Here is a 15,370-nt window from a genome sequence, read left to right as displayed (position 1 = left end):
ATTTCAGAAACAGATATTTAAATGGAAGACATCAGATGAAATTATTTCAGCAATAACACATTACACAAATTAATACAACAGGAAAGTCTAGAAAATATTATTATCATTACATTTCTTTCAGTTGAAGCTATAAAAAGTAATTTGCAATGTCAATTCATGAAGCAGAGGAAAATGGTTGGCAATACAAGGTCCAATATTGAAATATGTTTATAACTACAACTTGCTTGAGAAGGCAAGGTACTTGGTGTGGCGACCCTGTGCAATAATTTTACCATTGCCTTTCCTCCTCAATTCAACATTGATTACAGCAATGGTCTTTCCCATTCGCAAAACTTTGCTGTCAATCTCGATCTCCTCCTAAAACAACAGATAGAAAGTAGCATATAAACAATGAGAAGAATACAGGGAATTTACTGAAGCCATGTAAAAGCAATTAAAGAAACATAACACAATTTACCACAAATGGTGGATGTGCGAGCTAAATCACTTAAATTTTCTTTTCCATATAAAACTAGCTTTTATCAAAACAAATAAAAGTACCAAGACCAAGAAAAACAAAAAATATGGCCTACCAACACCAGGGAAAACAAAAAAGTTAATAGTAACCTTATGTCTTTTTGGTTGAGGGTATACTGTTAATACATAAGCTAGGCTCAAGTTAGCAATTCTCGCTAAGTCCACCTATTCTCTTCTAAGTTCACCTTCAGATTAAAATCCTATAAAATTCATCTCCTTTTCTCTAAAACTTACCTAGAATCACCATCTTTCACGGATTAGCTATGTATAGCATACTAAGAATCCAAGAACATTATTCTTCAAAAATCTAAGGAATTTGTTACCTGTCATAATATAGTCATTCCTACTTGCTCTAAGAACTTCAGACAACTCTGCTAATAGCAGTAGTGCGAGAGTGTGCCCACGTTCACTTTCACATGAAAGAATTATTTGTCATGATTCCTTGTCGACCATTCTTGAGAATGTAGTCTAATAGCTTTAAGTTTTTAAACCGATAATAATTTAAAATAGATCCAAAGATCCAAAGATATACATCAATTCATTTGGGTTTGTGTCTGGGACTGGGAATCAAAATGATATCTAAGTGTAAAGTTAAATTTTACTTCAACTGAATCCACACATACCTTTCATGTAATTCCTCATGTCATAACTCATATGTTGTGTGTTTTCAAGTAACTTAATAAAAACTTCATAGCCGTATAACTCAAATTCCTTCAACTATTTGCCCATGAATTGCTTTCTACGAGAAAAAAAATCATGAAAATCCAGTTTATTCTTTTCCCCTTTTCCAGTGACAGTGAGGGGAGAGGGGATGTTTACACTATTTACATCACTAGAAAAAAATGTGTGTTGTGCATTATTATATCATCTGGGTAGGAATCTGAGATACATACAGCTTCTTATTAAGAGTTGCAATTCTCAAATTCAATATATGAAATTAGATATAAAAATTATAGACAGAGTAATGTGATAAACAGTGATGGAAAAATTGGAAGGCAGAAAAAAGGAAAAGTGGAACTGACATCGAGATAAGCAGCATCCAAGTAGGAGAGGTTAATTTCGAGGGAAACTCCAGTGGTGTTAGCGCCCAAAGTTTTTAAGGCTGCAGAACCAATACAATCGACGAGTGATGCCGAGGCTCCTCCGTGCAAGGAATTGTTGGCGTTCTTAATAATGAAACACGAAGCAGTAAACAGAAAAATCAAAATTAAGAAGAGAAATAGCCAAAATAGAGTGTAGAAATCTAAATAGCAAGTGGATCGAAGAGAAGAGCGGTGGATTAAGTCGAAATTACGCAAAGAAAAAGAAAAAACATACGAGCAAACGAGCAGGGACTTTGAGAGAGCAAACGATACGACCAGGTTGGATGAGATCAACGCGAAGACCAGTCATAATAAAGTTTTCATAAAACCTGAAAGGAAGGGCATCAATGGCGGACGCAACCGCCCGATCATCATCACCATGCTTCTCCAGGTATCTCTTCGCCTTCTCCATCTCCGACCCTGTAAGGTTATCTCATTTCCCAAATTGCCCAGAAACTAGTTTAAGTCCATCAATATTTATTGGTTAAGCTACATGCCCATTATTTCAAGTCAAATTCACAAATATTAGTAACAAAATTAGCTGGTTTGAAATAGATTTTCAAATGTTCAATTTAAAAAATAAATCATGGAAATTTCGTACGGATAGGTTAAATTTTGAGACTCACTCGAAATTTAACTCATCTTTCATAAATGTTTGAATTTTGGCCTTCTGATGACATCAGCCGCGTGTGAAATGTTCGTTTAATCCCCAAAATGCTCGAAGTGGAGCACACATCGCATATTCTCGTTTGTTCATCTCGTTTTGGACTCATTTCTCTCGTTCATTCCTCTTGTTGGAATGCCCTTAGCAAGCCCTCGACCCAGATTCTCACGTATTCCTCTCGTTTATTACTTCTTCTACTCGTGTCTTCCTCTCGTTCATCTTCAGACATAAATCGAACGTTTTAAATCTCAGTTTTCAGTCCAACTACCACATTCCTCTTGCTTCATCTTCTTTCCTCTCGTTTCTGCATTTTGTTCTTTATCAATTTCCCGCCAATTTTCATGTAATTAATAGTCATTTTAGGAATTTCCAAATACTTCGAAAAACCCACAAATCTTTCAAATCAATTTAATGAAAAGTGTTGTGCACGCTAAGTCCCATTAAGATAACACAACGTTTTGGTAAATCGAGTATCATCCGTTCTCATAAAACATTCTCTCTTTAAAAAAATCCATAACATTTAGCTACAAAGTTTCCCAAAAAATATGAATTTGTAACGTTCTAATCGTTGTTGAATCAACACATACAAGGAATTTCACACTCCAAGTAAGTATAAACATGCACTGTGTTGTTTCTCATTGACTTAAATCGTACGAGTCGTGATAGGGATAGTTTGTTTGTGAGTTGTTATTATGTTGCTATAGATAAGCGAGAGGAAGAAACGAGAGTGAGGCTAGTCCAACGTGAGGAAGGAAATATTGTGTCAGATATATAAACGAGAAAAATGAACGAGAGTGATAGTTAACGAGAGGAATCAACGAGAAAAAGCAACAAGAGGAAGAACGAGAGTTTATAACGAGAGTTTAACCTAATCTAAAATGTTAATTTTACTCGTTTGTGTATTGAAGGATGGACAAGAAGCAGCTGTTTGTTTGATATGGAAGGTCATGGCATGAGAAGGAACAATGCTATAATGGAGGATGTTTGAAGGGTATCCTAGTGCCAATGACATTGAAGTATAGTGAATTGAGAGATTAATTGTTTGACCTTATGAAATTAATTCTTCAGAGTTTAACTTGATAATGAGGGTGAAATATAAATTTTGGGTTGTGAATGTCCTCTTATACTTTTTATGAATGACCACAATATTAAATTTATGCTTTTGGAGTTGGATTGTAACAATCTGTCGATATTCTTAAGTGTTGAGAAAATCCATCAAGTGGCAGAATTTGATGACATAGAGGCAGAATGCGAACCAATGCGCGTGGGTGATATTAATAATGAACCAGATACTTTTCCATCGGTGGCGTTGATGGGAGATGACAACATGAATCCATGGGATTTATATATTCATGGCCAGAAGAGGAGCCGTAATGAGAATGTTGTGAATGAGAACGTTGTGAATGAGAATGTTATAAATGAGACTTGGCTACCAAAAGGGGTGGTTCTATCCTTACTCCGACCTCGATTCTCCATAATGGCGTTGGTCATTTCATTGGTAATGTGCATCAGAGGATTAAAGCAATAGAAGAGAGTTGTCCTTCTGAAGTTCGACCATCTGCGAGTACTATGAGAACTGGAGATCTGATCATGCAACCACAGTCTTCATCTGGATTGGATATTGAGAAAGGCCAAATTTTCTTTTGCAAGAATGATGTCAAAATGAGGTTGTCAATGTTGGCCATAAAGAATAATTTCAACTTGCGGGTTAGGAAATCAAACAAAAAATATATAATGTACGATGTATCCACAAATATACAACTGCCCACACATACTCAATTCAAGTCCTTAATGATGACCATAGGCAAGCTAGCGCATTTTTAATTAGCCAGTTAATCAAAGAGAAGTTTGTCGTTGGACGTGCTAAAACTCTGCACCATATCATTGAGGATATGCGGTTGGAATATAGTGTGAATGTTTGTTGCTATCATGATTCGAGCTGGGAGTGTATTGTATAAAATGAATTGGAAAAATAAGTTCTAAGTATGAATGATGCGTTGATGTATTTGTAACGCGTTGGTGCGTTATAGGTGCGCACGACACTACTTCTATTGATGTTCAAGTTTTCTTAAATCAGACCAAGTATAAATTCAATTTAGGTTCCTGGTAAGACCATGGTCAAACTCAGGGATTCAGATTAAGCTAACGTAGACCTTGCATTGTAACTATTGTAGGGATTACCTAAATATATGGAGAAATATGTTATTTACACTAAGGTGTTGTGTGTGTGCAAGAAGATACAAAAGAGTTGAGTAGAGAATGATGAATCGTGTGGAAATGGATTTTAATGCAAGTGGTATGCGTCGATCTAAGATGAATGTACACGAACTAGAATGTGATGTGAATGAGATGGATTGCTTATCTTTGTTTATGCATTAGACTCTTACTCGACACTTCTTAATGTGAATAACATACAAAACCTATCTCTAGGATGCATGCGTCAAACACAAGATGCAGTAAAACACTAGTAAGTCTATCTCTAGATGTACTATGCGTTCTAACTTGATGCTGGCTTATTTATTCTCTCGAATAATCTAAGCTAAAGATGATTTTACCAATTGATCAAGTTGGCTTAAGTGTTTGAGATGGAATTTTGCATGAAATATAGATGCATCCAACATAAACAAGAAATAAACAATGGCAAAGTGTGATAGATCAAATATATGAATTTATAAAGAAGCAGATTGTCTTTACAAAAGCAATACTTAATCAGATGAAAGAATGAAAGCGATAAATGAGATGAAAGGAACTGAGTCAAGCCGCAGAGTACAATCTCTTGTATCTCTTCGGCTCAATTCGAGTTGTGTACAATCACTTGTATAAGAGTTGGACGAAGTGTCTCTCTCAAGCTTGGCTTTCTCCGCTCCTTGATCGGCGGTGATGGTGGTTCTCTTCCCTTCTGCTCTTCTTGGCACCATAGCACAGCTCTAAAGATCTAATACTACGACTAAGCTAATATTAAGAGTGAGAATTTGAAATTTTCTGCCCTTCAAACTCTGGAGGGATTTCATCTATTTATAAGTGTTGGTCATCTCTAGCTTGGTGATGGGCAGCATTAAAGTCCATGCCCTGGTCAGTCGCCTGACATTCAGAAGCTTTTCAGACGCCGCCTGCTGCAGGTGCCCATGCTTGTAAGTGGTGATTTGAAACAAACAGCCTGAATCGATGAATCTTCCTTGCGTTGAATCCCTCCGATGGCCCATGCGTTAGAACTTACCTGCGACACTTCTTAATCATGCGTTAGCCTCTTGTTGAAATCCTGCAATATAATGCGTTAGTGTCGCAGTACTTTAGTAATAAACATTCTTTTGTATGAGTTTGCTAATGTTTGAGTAATTCCATGCGTTTCTTCTAAAAATGAGGAGAATTTATCATTAAAAACCTTAGTTGTTCCAACTTAAGAGCCAAAATAACTTGTATTTCTACAAGTTATCAGTGAACATAAGTTACGACAATTCATGACATGCAAGAGAAACTTCTTTCACTCTTACAAAGGGTACCTCCGAGGAATCTTATGCCCTGTTGCATGCTTATGGTGAAACTTTAAAGATTGAAAATCTAGGGATCGTTTTTTAGATTGAACTTGAAGAATCTCAATACTTCAATATGTGTTCATGGCACTAGGTTTGTGCTTAATAGGGTTTAAGAGCTGTCGACAATGATAGTTGTTGATGGCGCACATTTGAAGGGTAAGTACAAAGACACAATGTTGGTTGGTGTTGCAATGGATGGTAATAACCAGGTGTACCCTCTGGCATATGCTATTTGAAGGATCCCATATTGAAGGGCCCTTGAGTAGAAGTAGGAGCGTCCAAAATCCCATTTTTATAGAGAAAGAAATTTACAAAATAAACAAATAGATTATGCAATTATAAAATTAACTACATCATGCTTAACAACAAAAAGTTTAGGAGTTCATAAAACTTTACCTTTGAAGACCTTCTTCAAGAAATTCAAGAAATCCCTCAATCTGCAAATAATGAACAAAGCCAAAAAGGCCAATTGGGACACCACCAATTAGAGACCTTGGTATTCTCAAGTAGAGAACCCAAGAGTGGTGGACTCTGGCTAATTTGGATTGAGGGAAGGGAGGAGAATGAGAATTTTAGATGAAGAGAGAGGAGAGGAAATTAGAGAACTCTTTTCTGTAAAACAATGTTCTTTTCTATCTCTTTTCTCTCACAGGTAATAGATTATCAAAATCCAAAAACCACCCACTTATGTAGGTGGAGAGAAAAGAGGGGGAGGGAGTTGTAACTTCCTCCCTCATTTAATTTAAATTAATTTTAAAATAAAAAATAAAAAATAATTTATTTAAATTGACATTTAGTGTGTGTGTGTGTATATATATATATATATATATAATTATAATTATATGTTATATCAAATGTAACATATAATATATAGTTTTAATATTGTATCATATACAATATAACCTATATTTTCTTTCCTCTCACATATGGCGTTTAATATAAATCACGTTTATATTAAATTTAACAATTATGAATCCAATTCATATAATCAACATTTGAATCATATTCAAATATTTGCTTCCTCTCATACAAATTTTCAATTACCATGCGTTGTTCCAGGTATCCCACTTTCATTTTGGCTTGCCCCCACGGGTGTCATGCGAGCATCCAACTACGGGTGAGAACCCTTCACAACTAAACTCATATCTAACATTCATGTGTTCCATGATACAACTTCTTTAAACTAGATAGAGGATTTTTATGGGACGCATTGGTCTAGGAGACTTAACTTCGTTTTGGCTTGCCCCCACGGGTGTCATGCGAGCATCCAACTACGGTTAAGTGTCTGTTTCAACTTTTTAACTCATGCCACTTTGAGGTTTTCCTTTAGAGTAATGACAGAGGAGTTGAGTTTAACATTTTTCTATTTTGTTTCCTTTCTTTTTGATGTACTCGATTAATGCGTCTTAACTTGGAGTTCCCTCATCCCCAAATTTGAAGATGAGCTAAATTCTCATTGCTAAGAGAGAAACAAAATTTCGAAAAGGCTTTAAGAGTTCCAAAAGGAGTTTTGAATTAAAGCTTGCATGCGTTAGAAAGAAAACATGTAGTCTTTTTAGAGAAATTTAGGCTTTGTTAATTTTCCTAACGCCTACTTTATACTTATAGATTTCATATTATTGATATCATTGAGGTAAGGCAAAGCACAAGACTAGAAAATAGCTAAAGAACAACAAAAAAAAAAAAGTCTGCTAAGGTCAAACGCAAGGAAAAAAATGATAGAATTTTTTCATTCATTTTCATAGGATAACATGAAATAAACAAACAAGACAAACAAATACAAAAGATCATCAAATAAATCAAAATACAAAATAACCAATACCTCAAAACTTTATTGTGCTGGCGCGTCATCCCTGCGTTCTTCTGCAAGGTCTTCATCCATAAAGCGCAAAGGGTTTCTAAGATGAGCAGGTAGTGGAAGCAGGGCAAACATTTCGACCAAGACCTGATTAATGTACTGCATTGTATAAACAAATTGGTCTTGCATTCTTCTTGTTTGCTGCCTTAAGTAATCCCTTAGAATCCTGTTTAGTTGTTGAAGACCTTCAATGGACGCGGCCAATGGTCTGAGTTGATTAATGATAAAAGTTTTCAACTCCTCAATGTCAGTGTTGCATTGAGGTGATGCTGGCTCTTCACTTCTTTCAACTGGGTCTTCAAAATTTACTGCTGTTGGATCGATATGGCAATCCTAGAGGGGGATGAATAGGGTTTAATTAAACTTTTTTTTTTCTAAATTAACCCTATTAAACTAATTAATACACTTTTTATAAATAATAAGAAAAATTTAATTTATGCAACAAATAAGATGACAAAAAATGTGATAATTTAATTCTATCAAATTTTAGCAAATAAATAAGAACAAACTAAAACATACAATAAATTGCTTAAATTAATTGCAAAAATAAAAAGGAAAGAGTTAGAGAAGAAGACTCCTTAATTTTTATAGTGGTTCGGTCAAACTCGACCTACTCCACTCCCCAAGAGCCTCTTGGGAATTTGAATAAAATCTTTCCGACTCTTTCCACGGATTAGAGTACAACCGTTACACCACCGCTTCTTTTACGGATTCAAGAGGAAACCCGATCCTTTCTACGGTTTAGGATCAAACCGTTACAAATGTTGGAATTTTTGAAGAACACAATAAAACTCTCACTAGAGTGGATTTACAAGTTTAAGCACTCAACAAATTTATCTTCACAATACAATACCACTCTCTCAAGAATAAGATGAAAAGAAAAAAAAAAAATAGGAACTAGAGAGAGCAACAATGGAACTTTTGAGTTTTGGAGGATTATGAAATGTAAAATTTGTTAGTTTAAAATTTGGAGAGGAAGATGGTTTATATAGGGATGGAAAAATTTTTAGAAACCACAATTAATTTGGACCATTGGATTTTGGAAAAGAAAAATCAATGGTGGAGATTTTAAACTAAACTAGTCGTTAGATACAAACAAAATATAATATTAAATTCTTTTTCTTTTGAAATTCATTTTCTTTTTAAAATTAATCCAAAAAATAAAAAAACATACCATGTGTCAAAAACTAGCCNATATTAAATTCTTTTTCTTTTGAAATTCATTTTCTTTTTAAAATTAATCCAAAAAATAAAAAAACATACCATGTGTCAAAAACTAGCCGTTAGACACAAACATAAAATAATATTAAATAAATTTTCCTTTTAATTCATTTTCTTTTTAAAGTCAATCCAAAAATAAAAAATATACCATGTGTAAAAAACTAGCCGTTAGACACAAACATAAAATAATATTAAACTTATTTTTCTTTTAATTCATTTTCTTTTTAAAGTCAATCTAAAAATAAAAAACATACCATTGTAAAAAACTAGCCATTAGACACAAACATAAAATAATATTAAATTTATTTTCCTTTTAATTCATTTTCTTTTTAAATTTATTCTTTTTAAATTTTAAATCAATCCAAAAATCAAAAGTTCATCATATGTTAATCTCTTAATGATCCACCATTCAACTAATATGCTGCCACATGTCTACATGCAAATGGTCTGGTTATGCGACATTATCCACCACAGTATTTTCTTTATAGATTTGTTTCGGTCATATCGTCTTCGTTTTAGCTCCGATTTGAGTGATTCAAGAGGTGTTGGAATCGTTGTTTCGAGCTCTACGCTATGGACATATTAAAACACTAAGATTTTCAGTAATTAAAAATTGAGTTTGTTATCATCAAAACATTGATTAATTAATTAATTTAAGATTAAGGGTCAAAAAGCCAACAACTGCGTTACTCGACCCTAACCCAGTTGGTTAAAAAATGATTGAAGGAGGCACAAAAGTGGGAATTGGAATTGGTGAGGGCGAAGGAAGGGGACAAGGGATGTCTTGATCTACATCAGTAGGCTCTTGGTACGTTGGATCAAGACTTTCTTCTCGCAGAGCCACTGGTGAGTTTTGGAGAGTGAGGTTTAGGTTTGGTCGCACTTCTTCATCCATAAGTGCAAGCTCTGCTTCATAATCTTCATTCTCTGAAGCTTCATCGCTATGTTCAATTATCCGGACGCGTCTTCTTTTGGGGGCGTGTTTGGATGATCGAGGTCTCGCTACCACTTCTTTGCGAGGTAGGGCAGGCTGATGCGACGAACCGCAAAGCAAACACCTGATTAACTTAATGACCATCAACCGTCGATCTCCTCATAGTCATCCCCCAGAGGGATGCCCTCGTGTTCACACAATGCGCAGATCATCCATGGAAAATAAAGTTATCCTCATGGTTTGGTCTTGATGGCTTTGATCTGATCCCTTATTATTCTTCCTACATTTAAAGGGATGCACTGCATGATACAGTAGGTAGCCAAGACGCGTTCTTTTGACAATGTCTCATCATGTGTTATAGGCATGATGCTTCTCTTAATCAGATAATACCATAGATTCGCATCTGGCTTTAAGTTCCTGGAAGCTAGCATCTTTGCTCCATTTCTTGACGTTTGCCATTTGCTTCTAGGCCTTGCTACCACTCTTAACGCATCTTCAACTTGGCTTGGAGTTGGTTGTTCCAAGATGCGGTTACCTTCTGCGTCCAAATTACTCGTGATATTGAACACTTCATTGATCTTATTGGCTGAGAACCGCACCAATACCCCATCAACAAATGCAGTACTTTTCTCCATATCGAACTTACTGCTGTAAAACTAGCGGACAAGGTTGGGCCAAATTCTTGTGTGCCCAACACATAGCTGACCCTAACCCATTGCTTCTATGGTTTCAATTATGTATGCTGGCAATGGGTGGCGTTCAGGAAAGAAGCCTTTCAATGCAAGAATATTACTGAATTGGCGCTTCCTTCCTATGGTCTTTTTAGGTAACGCGTCGGTTACCTTGCACTTGCCCGCCGCATATGCCTTGGCTTCCCGTGCCAGCTCCTTTAATTTGTTTTCCAATTCCCTTTGGAGAGCTAACTTCCTTTGCCCTTGCCTTGCGGGCTGCTAATGTTTCATATTCCTTCTCTAACGCGTTGTGCCTTGAGCAACTTCCACACGTTGCATCCTCAGGACTGGATGCGGTCTCCTCATCTTCTTCCTCCAAGATTAATTTTCTCTTTCTCATCACTCTCTTTGCTTTTAAGGGCCCTTCATTCGCGTTAGTTTGGCGAGATTACGACTTGTCTGGGCCAACTTCCTTTCTTCATCTTCTTCATCTTCTTCTTCTAACTCCGCTTCGAGCATTGTTGCATAGCGTTCCACTTCATCCATTTCAAGTGATGCATTGGGTGGATTAGAACGCATCACTTGCTCTTCTTCTTGGCCTTGATTTAGACTTGCCAAGATTGCTCCAAACACTTCTTGCTCGTCCCTTCGAGCTAATTCTGCTAGTTCTTCGAGGTTTCGCTCTGATGTAGGACTGTCAAAGCTAGGCCTTGGTGGAGTGAATGGTGGGGTGCCTGATGGGGTATGCGGCGACCTAGGGGATGAGATGATGATGGGTGTACGCAGAAGTTGGTTGGACGTGTCTGCTTCAACTGGGTAGATGGTGGCCAAGGATTGTATGGACAGTGGAGGAGGTAGACGCACGACTGGCGATGGTTCGAGGTAGGCTGGGATGGGGTCATGCGTCGCATCCACCAGAGTGATATTTGGAATGAATGGTGGTGGGGCGGGCTTGGTATACGGTTTCTTGGCAACCGTAGATGACGAAGGACACTGCCTTGGTTTTGAAGGGGCTTTAGGTTTTGGTTTTGGGGGTTTTGGGCTGTTGGTGTTGCGTCTTAAGAGCGAAGGGTTTATGGTGGCTTTGGTGGGTTTTGACCGAGACGGTCGCTGGGAGGTGGAAGATGGCCCGTCGTGTAGAGGTTTAGTAGGGACGGTGGTTTTGAGGTTTGTCGAGGGCTTGGGGGAGGCGATGTTGAAATAGACGAGGAAAAGAAAGAGCTTACCTGCGAGACGTCTCCAAAGTTCATTGATTGATTCTAGCTATCGGACGCTGAAGACATCTTTGTTGAAGAGTGAACGAAAAAATGCTTGAGCGAACGGCGGTGAAGGACAATGGACGCTAGGGTTTTTCTTTCTTTTTCTTCATAGAGAGCTTGAGGGCAATGAAGGAAAAAGAAAATGAAGGGTCTCGAATTTTATAAGCTGGGGAGAGAGAGAGGGGTGACGTCAGGTAGTGCCTGACGTCCGCATTTAATGCGAAGTCGAAAGGATGTGTATTGGGTTTCCAAGTACTCGAATGCTTTGCATTTTTGAGATGCGTCCTTTCAACTTGGGCCATGCGTTAAGACTTAAGTCTAACGCGTCCATTTATTCTCATCCCGATTGTACAAGACTTTTATTTATTTAAAACAAGTAAATCTCTAACTATGAAGGCAATAACAATGAACAATCAATCTTAAAACGCAGACAAACAAAGTAAATTCAAACGTATTGATAAAATACATAATGCAAAAAGAATAAGGAAAGAGGAAGCGTCCCTGGAATTTGTGTCAATGCGAATCCAGGGATGCTTCGACGCGAGCCTCAGTTGGCTTCACGTAGTATGAGAGATGAATTTTGACGTTCTATGCCATCTTCAAAGTATGACTTCACTTTTTGGCCATTTAATTTGAATGCATTGGTGCCATCCTCCCGCATTAATTGTACTGCTCCGTGGGGAAAGATTGTTTTGATAATGAATGGTCCTGACCACCTTGACTTTAACTTTTCTGGGAACAAACGCAATTGTGAATTGAACAATAAAACTTTTTGGCCAACAACAAACTATTTCTTACTAATGCGTTGGTCATGCCAACGTTTTGTCTTCTCCTTGTAGAGCTTGTTGTTCTCGTATACGTTCAATCGCCACTCCTTAAGCTCATTGAGCTGAAGTTTGCGTTGATCGCCCACGATGTCCAAGTTCAAATTTAGCTTCTTTACTGCCCAAAAAGCTTTGTGCTCCAACTCTAGGGGTAAGTGACAAGCTTTTCCAAATACTAGAGAGTATGGAGACATACCTATGTGGGTCTTGTAGGCAGTCCTATAGTCCCAGAATGCTTTATCCAGCCTCTGTGCCTAGTCTTTCCGCGATGCGTTGACAACTTTTTTCAGTATTAATTTTATTTCCCGATTTGATACCTCAGCTTGACCGTTCATTTGTGGGTGGTATGCGATAGCGATTTTGTGTCTAACATTTATTTGGCAAGTAATTTAGAAATGATGCGATTAATGAAATGCGTACCTTCGTCAATTATTAGGGCTCTTGGCGTTCCAAAGCGTGTGAAAATGTTCCTAGTAAGAAACTTAGAAATAGTCGACGCATCATTTCTGGCACAAGCTACTGCTTCTACCCACTTTGATACATAGTCTACTGCAAGCAGGATATATTGTTGGTCACAGGACAGGGGAAAAGGTCCCATAAAATCAATGCCCCAGACATCAAATAATTCAACTTCAAGAATATTGTTCAAGGGCATTGAGTCCCTTGATGATATATTCCCGGTGCGTTGGCAGGGGTCACATTTACAAACATACTCCCTCGCATCTTTGAATAGGGTGGGCCAGAAGTATCCACTTTGAAGAATCTTCGCAGCAGTTCTTTGCCCTCCACAATGCCCTCCGTAAGGAGAGTCATGACACTCAGCCAAGATGCGTTGTGTCTCTTCCTCCGGAACGCATCGACGCATGATGGAGTCTAGGCCTTATTTATAGAGAAACGGTTCATCCCAAAAATAAAATTTGCTGTCGTGTACTAACCGTTTCTTTTTCTGAGAGTTGAAGTTCCCAGGGAATTGCTTGGTAGTTAAGTAATTAACTATGTCTGTGTACCAAGGTTCCCTGCCTTCAACTCTGAACAAGCTTTCATCAGGAAATGAATCTTTGATTTCATTTTCTTGATCTTGTATTTCCTGATTTTCCAATCTGGACAGGTGGTCAGCCACTTGATTCTCAGTCCCCTTTCTGTCCTGAATATTAATGTCAAATTCTTGTAATAGCAGCACCCATCTTATTAATCTTGGTTTCACGTCCTTTTTACTCATCAGGAACTTTATGGCTGAGTGATCTGTGTAGATGGTTGCTAATGCACCAACTAAATAAGATCTAAACTTCTCGATGGCAAACACTATAGCCAGCATTTCTTTTTTTGTGGTTGTGTAGTGTTCCTGAGAGTCGTTCAGTGTTTTGGACGCGTAAGAGATGGGATGTATCAAATTTCCTTTCTTCTGCCCCAACATGGTACCTACTGCAACATCACTCGCGTCACACATGAGAATAAAACGTTGCGTCCAATCCGGTGCTATTAGTATAAGAGCTGTAGTCAACGTATATTTCAATGTTTCAAACGCATCGCAACATTCGTCATTGAATTCGTAGGGCCAGTTCAATTCTAATAATGCACTCAGAGGTCGCGCAATTTGAGAAAATCCTCTAACAAACCTTCGATAGAAGCCATCATGTCCTAGGAAACTTTGTAGAGCTTTTACATTTGATGGTGGTGGAAGTTTAGCTATGACATCTATCTTGGCTTCATTAACTTCCAACCCAGCTTTAGATACTTTGTGGCCTAACAATTCCTTCAGTCACCATGAAGTGACATTTTTCCCAATTCAGCACAAGGTTTGTTTCCTCACATCGAGCGAGGACGGCCTCTAAGTTATCTAAGCATGATTGAAAAGAGTCTTCAAAGACTGAAAAATTGTCCATGAAAACTTCAACGGTCTTTTCCAAGAAGTCAGAGAATATTTTCATCATACACCTTTGGCATGTTTTAGGTACGTTGCATATCCCAAAGGGCATGCGTCTGAACGCGAACGTTCCAAAGGGACAGGTGAATGTTGTCTTTTCCTGATCTTCTGGGTCAATCAAAATCTGGTTATAACCAGAGTATCCATCAAGGAAACAATAAAATTCTTTTCCAGCCAGTCTGTCAAGCATTTGGTCAATGAAAGGAAGGGGGAAGTGGTCTTTCTTGGTTGCCACGTTGAGCTTCCTATAGTCCATATAGATGCGCCAGCTTGTGACAGTCCTAGAAGGAATGAGCTCATTATTGCTATTGACTATCACTGTTGTTCCCCCTTTCTTGGGAACGTATTGGACTGGGCTTACCCAGCTGCTATCTGATCCATTGAACGTGTTTGTTGCGTTCTTTCGAAGGATTGTTGTTTCTTGGATTCATGGTTCTTTCTTCAAGAGCTTCGCACTTTGCAATGTCATCGCGTGACATTGCTCCTTTCATTTTTCCGGTGTTTCAATGTTGCTAGGCAAACTCCAGGCTTTATTCTTAACTCACTTGTTATCTCTCCACTTATCTATAGGTTTTGATAGACAATGCTGGCTTTAGCAATGCGTCATTCTAGGCGATGTATCCTTTAATAGGTTTCAGCGAAGATCTTGAGCTCGACGCCTGACTCCTTATTAAAGGTGTTGAGTTGTGGCTGAATGCGTTGCTGGAATGTAGCGGGGTCCTTGCCTTTGTTGCTAGTTCCGCCCTGGTGGTGGCTTCTGTTGATTTCCTGTCCAAGAAAATTTTGGATGGTTTCTCCATCCAGGATTATATGTATTGAAAATGGGTTGTATATTTAATGAAGCATACTGACTGCGGATTTTGTGGGCAATCAACATAGGAATG

The 15,370-nt window shown here is 37.8% G+C and overlaps 1 protein-coding gene across 1 annotated transcript; it reads right to left on the bottom strand.

The window, feature by feature from the left end:
- Positions 1-69: 69 nt before the first annotated feature.
- Positions 70-2,070, bottom strand: LOC120088416 (acyl-coenzyme A thioesterase 13). Its single transcript, XM_039045692.1, has 3 exons — positions 1,834-2,070; positions 1,539-1,682; positions 70-357 (listed from the first exon to the last, which is right to left on the bottom strand). Exons 1-3 carry the CDS (start codon positions 2,008-2,010, stop codon positions 214-216), a joined length of 465 nt encoding a protein of 154 aa, XP_038901620.1. The 5' UTR covers positions 2,011-2,070; the 3' UTR covers positions 70-213.
- Positions 2,071-15,370: the final 13,300 nt, after the last annotated feature.

This window comes from Benincasa hispida, chromosome 10 (assembly GCF_009727055.1).
Source record: "Benincasa hispida cultivar B227 chromosome 10, ASM972705v1, whole genome shotgun sequence".
In the NCBI taxonomy this organism is placed as follows: Eukaryota; Viridiplantae; Streptophyta; class Magnoliopsida; order Cucurbitales; family Cucurbitaceae; genus Benincasa; species Benincasa hispida.
The sequence above is the reverse complement of the archived record's forward strand: the minus strand, read 5'-3'. Positions and strand labels throughout refer to the sequence as shown.